Source organism: Narcine bancroftii, chromosome 2, assembly GCF_036971445.1.
Source record: "Narcine bancroftii isolate sNarBan1 chromosome 2, sNarBan1.hap1, whole genome shotgun sequence".
NCBI lineage: Eukaryota > Metazoa > Chordata > Chondrichthyes > Torpediniformes > Narcinidae > Narcine > Narcine bancroftii.
Window position 1 is genome coordinate 367,176,891 of NC_091470.1, and position 18,255 is coordinate 367,195,145.

An 18,255-nucleotide genomic window follows, 5' to 3' on the forward strand; every position below is an offset into this window, starting at 1 on the left:
CTTCTCCAAATTCACCAGTATCAGGCAATTCTTATACTGTGCACAGAATTCAACATTTATAATTTCCACCATGCTCTGTTGCTTAAAGTTAAATGGCTACCGCTCAGGAAGGTTCTTGTTGGTTTCAGAGTGATGTTTGTTGCTCGTTGGACATGCACAAACTGATTTCCTCCAATCAGTCACTTCACTATCTTGCTGAAGGAACTTGCCCCATCATATGTTTTCCAAATGATAACCTCTTATTCCAGGTCACCACAAAGTTCCTCTTGTTTCCCTTATTTCAGGAGAAACACTTTAGCCAGCCATTTCCTCTTGTAAGGACTACAAGGGTTTTGAACAGGCTGAACTCAGAATTCACAACCTGTCTTCAAACTGGAGTTTTTCAACAAGCTTGCCATTTTGCAGCCTCAACTGCTATTGTAGAACTGACTTCTCTCTCTCTAAAAGAGAAATCATCTGTCTGTTTTTCCTCTCTCTGCTTGTAAAAAAAACCATATGACTTCTTACAGAGCTCCAAACCCAATCTTTGAAAGATCTTATCAGTATCTCTGAGCCTGGACTTTATTGCCCATACACAATAGATCACCATTCTTCATTGCTTCTGCAAAGTTAAACAGAGCCTCAATGTCTAGCTTTAGAAAAGCTCTTACATTTTAAATGAGATGTCTTTTGTGAACTGTTGCTCTGTTTGTGAAGTATAACCTACACTAAACCCCCACAATCTATCTCTTTTAAAGACATTTTACCCATAACTATTCTAACATGTCCCATAACATAACACAGAAAAAAAAACTACATAAGAATTGGAAGAATCTAAACTCCTTTATTACTTTCACAATGTTTTCAATATGTCACCTCCATTCTGTTCTAGCTGTCATGCATTTTAAAGGATGTTATTAATTTTTCAAGGAATTTGAGACCTTTCTACTTGCAGAGGTGAGAATGTGCAATCTGGCTACAATGTGGTATCGTTAAAACAAGCAGCATTGAAGCAATTAAGAAGCACCGGAATATGTGGATGAGGGATAGAGACATGATATTTGAAATGAAAGGGACAGGAGGAGGCTTGTGTGGATGATAAACCTTGATGTTGCTCATTTCTGCATTGTCCCTTCCACATCACAAACTTTTCACATAGCCATATTTTTCTGATACCTGCAGTACTTTCAAATTGGGCATGCATTCAAATGGGTGAAATTTCATTTTTAAACTGCGTGGGAAAGTTGGTAGAGCTATAGCTCACAATTTATAAAGACAGGGAAAAAAGCGATGGCGGCCCTGACTTCACAGAATGCTGTGCGGCAGAGAAACCCCTCCATGAGTACTCTGAGCATGCACACAGCCCTTTCTCTGCCACACAGCATTCTGGGAGGGCAGGTCCACCATTGCTTTTTCCCATGGTATTTATAAATTGTATTCAATAGCGCTACCAACTTTCTCACACTGTATAAATTGTGCGCTATAGGGCTGCCAACTTTCCCACCCTGTTTATAAATTGTCCGCTATTCTATTTATTGCAGGCACTTTCCCACGGTCCCTTATAAAGGTTTATATAGGTCGGCAAAACAATGGGCTGAAGGGCTCATACTGTATTGGACATAAAGCTTAATAATGTTATAATTAGGCATGATTAATTTTGTTCAAATATAAGATCATAATACATGGATCAGTATTTAGGGCAGGTCCACTATCTCTTGATGCATCATGACATCACCAGTAGAAGGTAGAACAGCCTAACCCTGAGGATGGCTCCTTGCATGTGTGAAAGCATTCAGTGTCCCAGTTAGGAGTGGTCAATATGAAAGGCCAAACCCCCATTCCTATCCTGGGACATTGAAGGGCTGATTAAGTGGGCCGCAAGTGTGAAAGGGGTGAATGAGTTTAATCAGAACTAAGATCAGTGCTTTTTGAACCTGGATCTTAAAATTGGGCAGTAGAATGGAGTTAGAGCTCTGCCAAAAAATGTTTACTGAATGGTGGAAGAGCTTTGATGAGAGTAGAGACTACTATTTATAAAGAAAGCTTTCTTGTGGGACAGTAGAATCTCCTGTTGTTCTTTGAATTGTCCTATGCACAAACATAAATAATTCCTCTGGGATCTATTTTGTTTCAAGTAGAGGATAACAATGGTATGTTGAAAAAAGTGACAGTGCCAAGTTCATTTTCTGCAGTGCCTGAGTACACGGAGTTCAGGACATGAGTTGCTTTTGGTAACGCTTCACTGAAGTTTCTTGGGTCGCTTTAAGGCGCCAGTGGCCCGCCTTTGCCCCATCTCCTGTCAGTGAGAACAGCTCTGCCGGGCATAAGAACGATGCCACATGTGAAGGCCAGGAGTTGGACTTGGTTGTCAGAGGCTGTATGAGACACACGCTATGAAGAGCATTTGTGTAGCAGTGGGAGCTCCTTCCCACTGCCACCCTTCGGCTCGGACAACCTTTAGAGCTTTTCAGAGGAACATATCAAACAGAAATATATTTTGTCATACACAGGGTGATCAAATAATTATGTTTTAAGCTTCTTAATGAAATTCATTATCATCCATTTGTGCAAGTACAACTAGAAGAAATCACACAAGCACACATACAGACAACTGATTATCTCCCCCTGAAGTCCACAATCAGCTCCTTGGTTTTGCTATCATCGAGTGCCTGGTCATTGTTGAGTCACCATTCAACAAGCTGATCTATCTCCCTCCTGTAAGCTTCCTTCCTGCATTCCCGGGTATGGAGTGAGTCCTTGAGGTGCACCTGTCAGTGAGGAGGAGATGCTGTTTCCTATTCGTATGGACTATCGTCTTCTGATGAGGAAGTCAAGGATCCAGTTGTAGAGGGGGTTGCAGAGGTCCAGGTTCTGGAGCTTGTTGACCAACACTGAGGGTAATGATGGTATTGGTGGCTGAGCTGTAGAGCACAGTTACAGAGTGGAGAGTTATAATGAAGAGGAAAGCCATTTTGTCCCAAGCATGATTCAGGAATCTCATGGCTGCAGGGAAGAAACAGTCTTTTAGCCTGTTGGTGTGGGAGTGATTCCAACTCTTGAGCCTCCTCCCCGATGGGAGGAGTGAAAAGAGAGTGTGTCCGAGGTGTGATGGGTCTTGTAATGTGTTGACTGCTTTCCTGAGGCAACGGGAGATGGAGCCCATGGAAGGGAGTGAAGTTTGCATGATCTACATTTACTACCTCCTGTACCAAGATGTAATGCATCCAGCAAGTATGCTTTTGATGGTGCAGCGATAGAAGTTGTTGGAGGGGCAAAGGGGGTGTGTTGAACTTCCTCAGTTATCTAAGAAAGGAGAGGTGTTGGTGCTCTCTCTTAACTGTATAAACAAGCTTGTCCCATCTCTGGAGATATTTATTCTTCAGAACATGAAGCTTTCTGCTCGTTCCACCAGCACCATTGATGTGTTCGGGGGTGTGGTTGGTCTCTTCTCCCTCTCCTGATCAATAATCATCTTTTTCTTGATGTTGGGAGAGAGGTTACCTTGGAACCATGCTGCTTGACCTTCAAGCTCTTTGCTATATTCCATTTATTGTCTTCTAATACCTGGTCCACTACTGTAGTGGCATCAGTGAATTTGAAGCGGGAGTTGGAATGAAATTTGGCTGTACAGTTGTGTGTGCAGAGGGAGAAAATGGGGACTGAGTGCACATCCTTGAGGAGCACTGGTGCTGAGTGTGATTGTGGAGGAGATGTTATCCATCTATACTGATTGTGATCTGTTCAAGAATTGAGTTGCAGAAGGGAGCACCGAGACCATGATCCCAAAGTTTGGGAACAATGGTGGAACTGTAGTTTTTGAACAGTGGTGTAACATTGGTGTCCAGGTGTTCCTGCGTTGACTGGAGAGCCAGGATGGGAGGCAAGATGGTGGGTCAAGGTTTGCTGGTAGGGTAGAGTTGATGAGCGATGGGTGACCAACCTCTTGAAGCATTTCATGATTGTGTCCTACAGGCACTAGTAGGATGGCAGAACTATGGGTTGTTGTTAATTTAGGTCCGTTATTGTGCTTTTCTTAGGTACTGGTAAGGTGGTGGTCTTGACGCAACTGGGAACTGCAGTTTAAACAGGAAGTACAAGGATAAATTGTAATACGTAATTGTAATATATTTGTTTATAATGTATTAAATTGCTGCTTTGGTATGCAGAATTATTCTTTTCATTTTCTTGCATTAAATTTGGATAAAAAAGTCACCAGAAAGTGTATATATAAATCCAGATATGAAGTGTTAAATTTCCTATTTTCCTGTATTTCACAGAAATTCACTTTACTCAAGGAGAAGTTTGAGGAAAAAATAGAATTATGAATCAGCTAATGTATTAATTTCAAATTCTTTGCAAAACTTCTTTATAATCAGTATCTCCTTAAAATGATCAAATGGAACAATTGATCTGTAGATGAGATTTCGAGGATAAGAAACAGTAAATGCTGTAATCTTGAGCAGATTATGAGAAACTGGAGGGACTCAGCAGGTCAGGCCGCATTCACTGGAGAGAAATAGTCATTGTCTTTCATTGGAACGCTTTTTTTCAAGACGAGGGTTCTTCACAGGGATAGAGTAAAGAGGAGGTTTCATCTTTGGGAAAATTCAAAACTATGGATCACTGTTCCAAAATAAAGTGGTTAGTTGTTTAACTAAGATAAAGATGAATTATTTTTCCTAGGGTTGCTTCTCTTTGAAATTTTCTGCCACAAAGGGTGGAGGAGGCAGTGTGAACATATTTACGGGGGAATTAGGTAAACAGGGCGTTGCGAGTTTACTGGAAAAAGCTTATTTATTTGGCAGACAATAAGTTTTTTTGTCACAAAGTATCTTGAACAGGGAGAAGGGTTTAACAACGAACATGATAATACTTTGCACATGCACCAAAATTCTTGCTGTAGGTACTTCGTAAAAATAAGGCAAAACTAAAAAAAATACATGCCAACTACTTAATTGAATTAAAAAGACAGTAAATACACCAAAAATGAGATCTTATTCGTGGTACATACATGAATAAATATTATGTACATGTATTTCTTAATATTTATATAAAAATTTTTGTAACAAAATATCCATATATGATTAAAAACATGTTCTGTATGTAACACTTTTTCATGTTTTGCGGCTCTTAAACATCTGAAGTTTATTGTATGTGGCTCCTATGTTAAGCAAATTTGGCCACCCCTGATCTAGTGCAAAAAAAAAGTTTTTTGTGTGTTGAAACAGTCCTTGATTAGTGAAGCAAGGGGAGGTTCAAGTGTGAAACTCTGTCCTTTATAACCTTGGACCTAATGTCAAACTATGCACCCTTTATTTGCAAGTTTGCATCGTTAAGTTGATATACCAAGTCTCGGTTGTGAAACTCCAGACCAAGTGAACCCCGAATAAGATCCGAGGCTGCTTCTTATACATTTGTTATCATCCACACCTGCAAATCTCTGCCAGACAATCTTGATTTGGAGTTCACACCTACCTCATGCTGCAGGCATTTCAGTCTTGAGCACCTTATCATTTATCATCTCAGCAGGTAGTGATCAGTTCCTCTGCAACCATTGTACACATAACTTGCAACCAAGGTTCTTTAAGCCATTAACAGGTAGTTTAAGGCTTTTTAAAACTTTTAGACATGTCTCAACTCTTCTTGTTCATTTACGCAATTCTTCACAAAAGTCTGGTAACTGTTCGAGAGTGTTCTTGAACCTGGAGGTGCTGGCTTTCTGGTTTCTCTCTCTTCTGCTCGAAGGGAGCAGCGAGAAGTGATTGTGACCTGGATTTTGGGGGCTATAATGAGGCAGTGTCTCACAGATGCATTCAGTGGATGGGACCCTGAGATAGATCTGTTTTTTTTCTGTAGGAGCAGAATTAGGCTATTCATCCCATTGAGTCAACGCTGCCATTAGAATCATAGCTGATGCATCTTTCCTCTAAATCCAATGCTTCTGCCATCTTTCTGTAACCATTGACAACTTTACAAATCAAGAACCTATCAACCCAATGAACAGACCAACAGGTTATCTCTAGCATTACATAGAGCCTTGTGAAGAGCACCATTTACTAAGTAAAAACACAATGCTGGAGAAACTCAGTAGGTCAAACAGTGTCCTTTATGTAGCAAAGATAAAGCTATAGCACAGAAGTAATGTGCAGAATTCAAGATGGGGTTGTCTCACTGGAACAAGGAAAAGATGGTGGCTGATGAAACAGGACAAACAAATAGTCAAGAGGAAGAAGGAAGCATACTGATATGGGTTATATTATATTATATAAATATGTCTAAAAGAGATAGATTGTGGAGAGTTTAGTGTAGGTCACTTCACAAACAGATACTTACACTTCACATCTCACTTAAAATGCGAGAGCTTTGCTGAAGCCAGACGCGCAGGGACCGATGGCTGTACAAAAGACAATGGAACTGCTTTGGAAGGAACTTCAGAAGTGAAAGAGGAAAGAAAACAGGATTCTTCTCTTAGAAAGAGAGATCAGTTCTACAGTGGCTTTTGAGACTGCAACATGGCCAGCTGGCAGGCTTGTTGAAAACCCCATTTTGAAGACTGGTTATGAATTCTGAGTTTAGCCTGTTCAAAACCCTTGCAGTCCTTACAAGAGGAAATGACTGGCTAGAGTGTTTCTCCTGAAATAAGGGAAACAAGGAATTCTATGGTGACCTGGAAGAAGAGTTTATCATTTGGAAAACTCATGATGGGGCAAGTTTCTTTGGTAAGACACTGAAGTGACTGATTGGAGGAAATCAGTTTGTGTGTGTGTAACGAGCAATAAATCTCTTCTCTGAAATCAAGAAGAACCTTGGTAACCATTTACCAGTAAGCACCAGAGCCTGTGAAAATTCATAAATGTTAAATTCTGTGCACAGTGTAAGAATTGCCTGTTACTGGTGAACTTGGAGAAGTGAGAGGTGAATGATTGGACTTTAACAGCAAAGAACTTTCCTGAACATATGCACATTATATACATGTGTGCTTAGAATTAGAAGGGGGCTAAGTTAGGTTGCTATTAGTAATAAGTTAAAGTTTGATCCTGTTTTTATGTTTAAAGAAAATTAAAGCAACCTTTGTTAAAGTAAGCATTTATCTTGGTGGATTTCTATTGCTGCTGGGTTTTGGGGTCCTCTGGACTCGTAACAATACAGTAAAGCAGGAAACAGGAAAGACTCATGAGAAGTATATAGTAATTAGGAAGGAGCTTAAGAAAGGATTTAGGAGAGCTCAAAGGGGGGCATGACAAGGCCTTAGAATTAAGGAGAAACCCAAGGCGTTCTATCCGTATGTGAAGAACAAGGATGATGAGAATGAAAGTGGGGCCACTAAAGGATAAGGGAGGCAAAATGTGCCTGGAGGTGGACAAAGTTGGGAGGTCCTAAATGAATACTTTGCTTCATTATTCACAAGGGAAAAGGACTTTAATCATGGTGAGGTTGAAATTGAACAGGCCTGTGTGTTGGACAATGTGGAGATTAAGGAAGCGGAAGTGTTGGATCTACTTAAAAACATCAAGATTGATAAGTCACCGGGGCCGGATGTGATATTACCTGGGCTGCTGTTGGAAGTGAGAGAAGAGATAGCTGGGGCAGTAGCTATGATCTTTGAATCCTCTTTGGCTACAGGGAAGGTGCTGGAGGATGGGAAAATGGCAAATGTAGTCTCCTTGTTTAAAAAAGGAAATAGGGAGAATCCTGGGAATTATAGAACAATGAGTCTTACTTCAGTGGTGTGCCAACTACTGGAGAGAAGTGTTAAGGGTAGGATCTATGAGCATTTGGAGAAGTCCAATCTACTCAAGGACAATTGGCATGGCTTTGTGAAGGGAACGTTGTGCCTCATGACTCTAATTGAGTTTTTGAGGAGGTAATAAAAGAAATTGATGAGGGTAGGGTGGTAGATGTGGTCAACAAGGATTTTATCAAGGCATTTGACAAGGTCCACCACGAGAGACTCATCCAGAAAGTCATGAGGCACGGGATCAGTGGAACCTTAGCTGTTGGATAAAAAAAATGGGCTTATTGGAAGAAAGCAGAGAGGAGAGGAAAGTATTCTGCCTGGAAGTCGATGACTAGTGGAATGCCGCAGGGATCTGTTCTGGGACCCCCACTTTTGTGATTTTTATAAATGACATGATGAAGAGGCCGAAGGATGGGTCAATAAGGTTGGAGGAGTTGTGGATAGAGCTGAAGGTTGTCAAAGGATACCAGAGAATATAGACAGGATGCAGAGTTGGGCAGAGAAGTGGCAGATGGATTTCAATCTGGATAAGTATGAGGTGAAGCATTTTGGAAGGACAACCAGAAGGCTGAGTACTGTGTAAATGGTCAGTTACTTAAGAGGGTGGATGAACAAAGGGACCTTGGGATTCAAATTCCCTCCAAGTCGCTGCACAGATTGATAGGGTAGTTAAGAAGGCCTATGGGATGCTGGGATTCATTGATAGGGGGATTGAATTCAGGAGTAGAGAGGTCATGTTACAATTCTACAAATCTTTGGTAACTTCAATTATCGTATTTTTACAAGACGTGGGGCCCATTCAAGGAGTATCACCGTCATCTAAAGAATTAGGGTGTTTGGATACTCCTGAACAGCGTTGTCTAGTTTCCGAATGTCGTCTTTCGTTTCCTATGTTTATTAGATATGCAAGTTTACCTTGTTTAGAGGGAGGGGTTTCATTAATGGGGGGGGGGGTGTCTTTTTTTTCTGAGATATTTTGATGGGTTTCATCGAAAAGGGTACACATAATTTATACTATGTAAGTTTATTTGAGAAGAACAAATTATCTGTCTTATATTTCAGCCCATGCATTGGATAAATATGATGTGTTTTTTTTTAATTAAACTCAATAAAAATATTTTAAAAAGAAAGAAAGAGTATTGTGTTCAGTTCCAGTCACCTCATTATAGGAAGGATGTGGAAGCTATGGAGAGGGTGCAGAGAAGATTTACTAAGATGTTTCCTGGATTGAGAAACCAGTCTTATGAGGCAAGGTTAGAAGAGCTGGGACTTCTCTCTTTAGAGTGAAGAAGGATGAGAGGAGACTTGATTTTGAGAGGCATAGATAGGGTGGACAGCAGCACCTGTTTCCCAGGGCAAGAATAACAAACACCAGAGAACATGTATACAAAGTTAAGGGAGAGAAGTTTAGAGGAGACATCAAGGTTTTTTTTTTACAGAGAGTTGTGGGTGCCTGGAATGCCTTGCCAAGAACGGTGATGGAAGCTGAAACAATCGGGACATTTAAGAGACTTAAACACATGGATATAGAGTAGGGAGGATTTAGTACATTTTTTAGGAAGGAATATTTGGGTCAGCACAACATCGAGGACCAAAGGCCTGTACTGTGCTGTACTATTCTATGCCAACGTTTCGGGCTTGAAGCCTTCATCATGGTATGAGCAAAATATAGACAGGCTCCTAAACAAAATGGTTGGAGGAGAGGGACAGGGGGAAGGAGCACAGTTCCACAAGGAGGAGGTAAAAGTTCACTGTTTGACTTGCTGAGTTTCTCCAGCATTGATTTTACTTCAATCCCTGTGTCTGCAGACTTTCATGTTTTAGTGCCATTTATCGAGAATTGGATTACAATGGAAAAAAAAAACAATTGACACCAAGCAAGGGAAGCATACTGTAAGAGCACCATTGTGGGATTCATTCAGAAGCCTGATGACTACAGGGAAGAAATGTGAATGCAGAGTGGATGTTTTCATCAGTTCAGCCATGATTTTTTTTGAATGGCAGAGTACGCTCAAAGGTTGAGTGGCCTGCTGCGTAGTAGTATGTTAGTATGATCTTGCATTGCATGAGCAGGTACTCTGCCAGTGCAATGCATCTAATGGTATTCATACAATGCATCATCATCTCAGAGATACAAGCATGCTTTTTATTTTGCTGCATTATATCAACGACATCCTTGCGAATGTCCTTTATGTACTCTGGAGTAACTACATCCTTCCTGTGGGGACACACAGGAGACTGCAGATACTGTAATCTGAAGTTAAAAACAATTTGCAGGAGTTACTCAAGGGGTCAAGCGGCTCAATCTTTTTAAGTAAAGGTAAATAATTCAATTTGTATAAATTGTTCATTACTGTCTGTGTATTTCTAAATATTTGATATCTTTTGGCCATTTAAACTGAGTGTCCCTTTGGCACTGAATATAATTACCTGCTGTCAAAGGAATAATTTCACTTTTATTCCAATTTATTTATATCCCAAAACTTTTCCATATTCTTCCAATTGAGCATACAGTCTTTGTAAAGATGGCTCAGAGTCAGTCAAATATATTAAAACATCATCTGCAAATAAACTAATTTGATGTTCCTCCTGACCCACCGTAAAACCCTTAATTTGTAAATCAGAGTGAATCACCTGTGCAAGTGGTTCTATGGCTAAAATAAATAAAACTTGTCTACTTGATCTCACTAACTTAAATGACATAGACACTTGCCCATTTGTAATTACTTTAGCTTTAGGAGTATTAATCCAATTTAATCCAAATCCAAACTTTCCTAATAATTTAAATAAAATGTCCCACACTAATCTATCAAATGCCTTTTTTGCATCTAATTCCACTGCAAAATTCAACTCACTTTTTTTGCACTAAATGAATTATGCTGAGCCATCTAGCCACATTTTCCGAAGATTATCTTAACCAATCCTGTCTGATCCAATTTACCTATATCTTTAGTTAGAGGGGTGAATTGTATAAAGATGCACATATTTCCAAGGATACAATTTCAGATGTTATTAATATTAATACCCCAATTTTTTCAAGATTAAATTAATAAGGAAAATGCTTTCAAAAGGTAAAATGGCAAGTCTCTTTAGAAAAGTTAACATAGAAATATGAATTAGATTTACAGCTTCCCAATTTTAGGAATTATTATCAAGTGAGTCAGATGATATTCCTGGCTTCTTTTTTTTTAAACATAGAAAACCAGCATAGATTAATATAGAATTGAATAAAATAAGAGAAAATAAAGCAGAAGAATTTATATATAAATGGGAATCAAAACTGTTGGTTGATGATAAAGAGACCCCATTAATGAAGCATTTACTTAATGTTTGGAATAAAATAAATCAGGATATTGGAGGAGGGTCTATATCAAATCATCTAAAATGCCATTGATTGATCCTCTTTTGGTTTTTTCAAGAGAAAATCAGTTTTTAAATTTATGGTACTGTAAAGGGGTTGTTAATGTGGATGACTGTTATGAAGAGGTCAATCAACGTCACTTTAGCAATTGAGAAACAAATATGCATACCACTAATACTCCTTTATGTAACTTTCAATTAGGAGCATATTTGAGAGAAAAGTTGGGACCAACAATGTTTCTGTCTAGCTGTACTGTATTGGGAGAGGGATTGTTAAAAAATTTATTTCTTTGATATATTCATTATTATAAGTAGAAACTCCTAAATTAGGATTATATAGATCGAAGCAGATATGGGAAACAGATTTGAATATTATAATAGATCAACAAATGTGGGAAAATTTATGTAGGGATTGTATGACTAATATTATCAATATAACATAGATTAGTTCAATACCACTTTTTACATCAATTATATCTGATATCATGGAAGTTGAACAGATTGAAATCAGATTTATCAGGTCCATGTTTTAGGTATGGTGAAGATATAGGATCTTTTATACATTCAACGTAATCTTGTCCTAATGTGAGACCTTTTTGGGTGACTATAGGTAACTTTTTGGAACAAGTTACAGGAGTTGTTTTTCCATTAAATCCCAATTTAGTTTTATTAGGAAATATTGAAGGCACAAATCCAAAATTGAAACTATCAATTGAAAGTTGTTAAATTAGCATTAGTGATAGAAAGAAAATGTATTGCAGTTACTTGGAAATCGGATATATTTTTGACTATGCCAAGGTAGCACGCTGAAATTCAAAGTTGTATACCTTTGGGGGAAAAAATTACTTATAATTCAAGAAATAAATATTCAATGTTTTTACAAATCTGGCGCCCATACACTCAAATAATGGGATTAAATTTGTAGTGATATCAGTTTTATCCCTCTCGCCCTGCAGAATTCTCTGTTAGAATTGATGAGTTGTACTGGACAACATCTCTCTCTGAAATCCAAAGATTCTTTTTTACTTTTTTCTTTTTGTATTTTTTTTTACTGTTTTCAATTTGTATATTGTTTTTTTTTTCTTGGGGGAGGTTGGGGTTTTGGGGTGGAGTCAAAACCATCATGTATGTAATCAATTTGCTCTTTTTTGATATCTGTATTATTATAATAATTGTAATTATTGCATGTATGGAATGCAAAATAAAATTATAAACTAAGAGGTCGAGAAGCATCAGGGAGGAAAAGAACAGTGACATTTTGGGCCGAAACCCTTTATCTAGATTGTAGAGAAAACAAGCTAATGTGAAGTGGATGATGTGGGAGGATTATTACAGGGTCCATGTGGGATTTGATGAACCAGGGAGAGGTGAAGCATGACACACAGGAGGAAGATTGGCAAATGCCAGAGAAAGAGAGGCAAGATGAACAAAGGGGTTGGATAGAGGAAGGTGACCTGTTAAATCTCTTCAGCTTCTTTGTTCAGCTTTTCTTTGCTGCTTTGATAGCTCTCCAACTGCTTCAACCTTAAGCTGCAGAACCCTCTTTAACTTGGACTTCCTTTTAAGCCACTGCTTAAAACCTAGACCCATATTCTAACCCTCATCTGGTTTGCAGTCAGGTAGTTTTGGACAAATCTTCTGTGAGGCATGTTGTAAGTATCTAGCTGAAAGACCCTCTCTCATGGGAGATTGGAGCAGAAAGTTCAGTTGCTTGGCATCCTGGATGAGGTAGTAGATTGGATTGGACCTTGCCTTTGTGGGAGAAACCAGAGAGTGGGGGTAGAGGATTGCCTCATTGACTGGAGGCCTCTGACTAGTGGTGTGCCTCAGGAATCGGTGCATTATTGTTTGTCATCTACATCAACATTCTAGATTATAATGTACCAATTCAATCAGCAAATGGCACTAAAATTGGGGATGTAGCAGACTGAGAGGAAGACTCTCAAAGTCTGAGGTGGGATCTTGATCAGTTATCAAAATTGCAGATAGAATTCAATGTGACAAATGTGAGGTGTTGCACTCTGGGAGGACTAACTGAAGTAGGACGTGCACAGTAAACAGTAGGGAACTGCGGAGTGCATTTGAACAGAGGGGTGTGGGAATAGATGATAATTCCTTGAAAGTGACTTCACAGGTTGATAGGGTCATAAAGAAAACTTTTGGCACATTGGCTTTCATATATCACAGGAGTTGGAATTTTATGTTGTAGTTGTAAAAGAGATTGGTGAGGCCAAATATGGAGTATTATGTGCAGTTTTAGCCACCTACCTACAGGAAAGATAACAAGATCAAAAGACTGCAGAGAAAATTTACAAGGATGTTATCAGGACTTGAGGAGCTGTGTTAGAGGGAAAGGTTGAATTAGTTCAGACTTTGGGGTGTCGGACATTGAGAAGAAATTTGATAGAGGTATACAAAATTGAGGGGTATAGATAGAACACATGGAAGTGGGCTTTTTCCACTGAGATTGGGTAAGACAAGAATGAAAGGACATGGATTAAGGGTGAAATGTTTAAGGGGAACATTTGTGGGAGCTTGTTTCAAAGGGTAGTGAGAGTGCAACTCACTGTCAGTCAGTGAAGGTGGTGGATGCAGGTTTGATTTTGATATTTAAGGGAAGATGGATGAGTGGGGTATGGAGGACTCTGTTTTGAGTGCAGGTTGATAGGATGAGCACGGACGAGTTGGTCCAAAGGGCCTATTTCTGTACTGTAGTGCTTTATGGTTCTATCAACAAATGCCTTCCAATTCCAGCTCTCATTGGTAAAGGCATGAACTCTTTGTGCTTCATGAAGTTCTTTTGTTTTTAAAAGATGAAAGCTTGTTAAGAATAAGTGTGAAGCAAATTACATTTTAACTTGTAGTTATCCATTTGACAGTTTTTTTAAAAGAATAAGTATTTAATTGTTTCTAAACTTTTCTTTTAGCTACCACTCCTTGGTTTGAAGCTTACAGAGAATGCTTCTTTCAATCAATGCCTCCGTCAGACCACGAGTTTCTGCACCACTATTTGGCATGTATCCTTTTTCTGATAATATATGGGCTGTGTTTATTCCGACAAGGTAAAATGCATTTTTGTTATTAGATAGGAACTTTTACAGTGAGTATATATAATCATTTTGCATGTTTTTGGGCCAGCTTCCCTTGAATAGGCCTTTACTGTGGCTGAAATTTGCTGTTTTTGGAAAATAGTCCACCTCGTTGCTGGAGAATGAGTTTGGCTGAAAGCATTTGATGAGCTTCACAAATATATCCCAACTACACCGCAGATTTAAGTTTGTGTTCAGCTTGAAAGCACCTCAGCAACTAACAAAGTTTCCAATATTCCCACTATTGAGTGTTAGCGTGGTGTTACCCGCTCAGTGCAGGCATTCTTGTCTTTGAATAAGACGGATTGAAGCCCACCAAAGATATGAGCACATGAACAGGGATCAGTTCTATGCAGTCCTGGTGGTCTCACCTTTTGGTTGAGATGTGAAATTGAATTTCCTGCCCATTGGATCTGCACCACCATAACTTTCTTTTGTAAGCATAGATCTCATGATGTTTGAGACTATTATCTGAACAGTCAAGTCTGCTTTGATCACACAAGTTGTGTTTTTTTAAACCATATTTTTAGCATGAGCCTTGAGTTTCAGACATGATTTTCAGAAAGTCTGAAATAGTTTGAAATATTTGACCATGCTGGTTCATATTTGACCAGTTATTAAAATGAATTTGTTTGTCTTACATATTGTACAGTGTACATTTGCACTAACATTCTTTTATGCTGCAGCCAAACAGATACTTGTGAACGTATTCAAGTGAACATAGTTGACCCAAAATGCTTTAGTCAGAAGGAATATGTGAAAGCAGGTGAAGTCAGCTACATAGTCATTCTCAACGGGGGCCCGTATGCATTTCAGGGGCGAGCCACAGACTGAAATCATAAAATATATATTTTTAATGTCAGTAGGAGAGAAGTACAGAAGAAACCAACTAAACTTGACTGCTTCACAGGGAAGAGGGGCCATAAACTTTGAGCGGAGTCCTCAGGGGCCACAGCCAAAAAAAAGTAGCTTGAGAATGTGTGTTCTGATCACTTCAGTAATGTTTATAGCAAATAGACGATTGGCACCAACTGCAGTTAAATAATCAGATCATTTCTGTTCCATTTGGTGATAAACATTGGACAGGACAACTGAGTGAGCAATTTGTTTATTGCCACATGTTGATGAGCAGTGAAAAGGTTTGTCTTGCATGCTGTCCGGCAAGTCTGTCCTTCAGTCCGCAGCACAAAGAGTGGGTTACACTGAACTAGCCGTTTGAAGGGAGTAAGTGCACTATTGAGGGGTTTATTCAGTAGTCTGATAGGAGTGAGAAAATAGCTCTCCTTGAACCTGGTTCTTCACCTTCTTGCTTCATTGAGGAATCTTTTATCTCATGCCCAATAAAAGCATCATCCAGAAGGGGCCTTCTGCACTTGATTAATAAATGCTGTGAAATCACACCTGATAGTAGCCTCCCCCAATGTTGGTAAGCCTCTGGCATTGTTTGCTGCTTATCACTGGTGTGCCTTTCACCCATTTGCTTTTATTGAACACAAAAATGGAAGAAATAGCAGAAGTGAGCCATTTGTCCTGTTATGGCTGCTTCATCTTTGAACAGGATCAAAGTTGATCTTTTACCTGAGTGCTGCTTTCCTGCACTGTCCCTGGATTTGTCAGTTTTCAACCTGTCTCGTTGTCACGTTCCCATCATTCCATTTGGTCCTGAAGCTGAATTATTTTATGCTATGACTTGGATTCTAAAACTGGAGACAGGAGACTTCAGCTACATTTACTTCTGCCTGAATTTTGACTTTGCCTTGAGTCCTTCTGTTTGCTGCTTTTTGTCGTGAACTCGAGACACGGCTGCCAAAGAAAAATGTCAAAGCTGCAGTCAATGTGGCACTGTGTTATCAAATAAGATTTTCAAATTTTAGCCTCATACGTACACTCAAGGCAATTTTGGATGAAGGTTGGAATTATACTTTCCTTAAGCCTTTCCTCAGGCATGCTGGTGGTGTCATCGAAGGACTCTGATCCAGTGGAACAGTTTTTGAAGCTATCACATGAGCAACATCGTATTCAGCACAGCAGTGATTACTCATGTCCAAAGTGGTTTATTCCAAATACGCTGAAATACTATGTACTGCTGCATGATGTTAGTGAAGGGGAAGAAGAAAGGTAAGATTTTAATGGTTCAGGCACCTGTTTTCATTTTGCTCATACCTTAATGAAGGGCTCAAGCCTGAAACGTTGGATATGTATCTTTGCGATATAAAATATACTGTTTGACCTGCTGAGTTTCTCCAGCATTGTGTTTTTACTTCAAACACAGTGTCTGCAGGCTTTCGTGTTTTACCTCAATTTTAATTGTTTGATCTTGGAGTGCTTCAGAAAAGGTGAAAATTGTTTGCATGCTTTAAAATCATAGATTTCTGGAGCTTGGAAGTAGCCCAATTGTTTATTTTAACCAAGCTAGTCCCACCTGCCTGCATTTGGCCCATATCTTTCTGAACCTTTCCTATCCATCTACAATTGTCCTTGCCTCTTTACCACTTCCTCTGGCTACTCATTCCTTAAAATTTAAGGCTGCCGTACCCAGTAACAGCCTCATGAATCTTTCCTGTACCCTTTCCAGTTTTAAGTCAGGGGTTACGTGCTCAAATTCAGAGGAAATGTTCAATCATATTCTGCTCATTCATTTTAACCAGAGCTTGGGGCACATGTTGAATGGATTGCCCTACAAATCAGTACAAAGGTGAAGAAAAGAATGCATTACGTCAGTAGATCTCAACCTTTCCTACCCAATGCCTAAGTATTCCATTACTTACTGCAGATAAGCATTTTTTTTAAACTCCATCAGCGGAGGGGGTGGGCTGCTGGTGCGATTGACTTTTGTCAGACCACAAGTGGGGAAATTTTTCTGAGAAGTTTAATTTTTTTGTGATCAATTTTACAATCTTGTTTTGCATATTTTATCAGTAATCGTCTTTGCTGTAGACCACCTGTGTGGTAAGGGTCACGACTTTTAAGTTCCTGGGAACCTATTTGGCTGAGGATCTTTCTTGGGCTACTAACACCGACCGGCACGATAGTCAAGGCGGCACCACAATGTCTCCATTTCCTGAGAATCCTTAGGAAAATCACTCTACAGGAGAAGTTATTGGTGTCCTTCTATTGCTGCTGTATTGAAAGCATTTCCGTGTGGTTTGCCAGCTGTTCAGCACCAGATGAGAGGGTTATCAATACAGCCCAGAAGATTATTGGGTGCTCCTTGTCCTCTTTGGAGGATTTATTTTGATCTCACTGTATTGGGAAAGCAGCCAATATCCTAAAGGATTCTACTCACCCGGGTCATCTTTTGACCTATTGCCTTCGGGTAGGGAATGTAGGTCCATTAAATTATGGTTGAATAGACTCAAAAAGAGTTTCATCCCAGATCTATTCAAAAATTTAACTCTGCCAATTAATGTATTCTGGTCTTGTTTTTAATGCTTTGGTTCTTTATTGAATTTAATTTTTTTGTATGCTCATGTATGTTGTCTTTGTGAGTACCGTGGGTTGAGTTTTAAATTTTGTTGTTTTCTTTCGCAACAATATTAAAGTACTTACTTACTGAAGACGTACAGTGGGAAGTACTGTATTAGGTAATTAGGTAATTAGGAGAGGTCTTCAAGGTGAAATATGTGTATAAGATTATGACAGCCAGCACCTTTTTCCCCCAGGGCAACAATAGCAAATATCAGAGGACATCTGTTGAAGGTGAGTGGAGGTACGTTTTGGGGAGATCAGAATATGTTGTCATTGAACAAGTCATGAAATTCGATGTTTTGCAGCAGCATCGTGGTGCAAACGTTCATATAACCATCTTACAACATAACTATAAAAAATAAAAATAATAGTGTACGAAAAGTAAGGCAGTGTCTTTAGTTCATTGATTATTCAGGAACCTGATGGCAGCAGGAAAGCTGTCCTTGTGTCGTCGAGTGCTCGCCTTTAGGCTCCTGTACCTTTTTCCCGATCTCGCAGAGTGAAGAGGGCGTGGTCTGGGTGGTGGGAATCTTTCAGGATAGAGGCTGCTTTTTTAAGACACCGTCATCAGAGGTAGTTTTTTTTAGATCGAGTGATGTGCGCCTGGAATGCTTTGCTGGG

The 18,255-nt window shown here is 39.3% G+C and overlaps 1 protein-coding gene across 4 annotated transcripts in view; it reads left to right on the top strand.

The window, feature by feature from the left end:
- The window catches only part of trappc8 (trafficking protein particle complex subunit 8), a 206,965-nt gene that overhangs the window by 47,546 nt on the left and 141,164 nt on the right, over positions 1–18,255 (top strand). For all 4 annotated transcript variants that reach the window (XM_069922556.1, XM_069922557.1, XM_069922558.1 and 1 more), the window contains 2 exons: positions 14,005–14,094; positions 16,110–16,284. In XM_069922556.1, the coding sequence (XP_069778657.1) occupies positions 14,005–14,094; positions 16,110–16,284 (265 nt within the window). The remainder of the gene's footprint in view (positions 1–14,004; positions 14,095–16,109; positions 16,285–18,255) is intronic.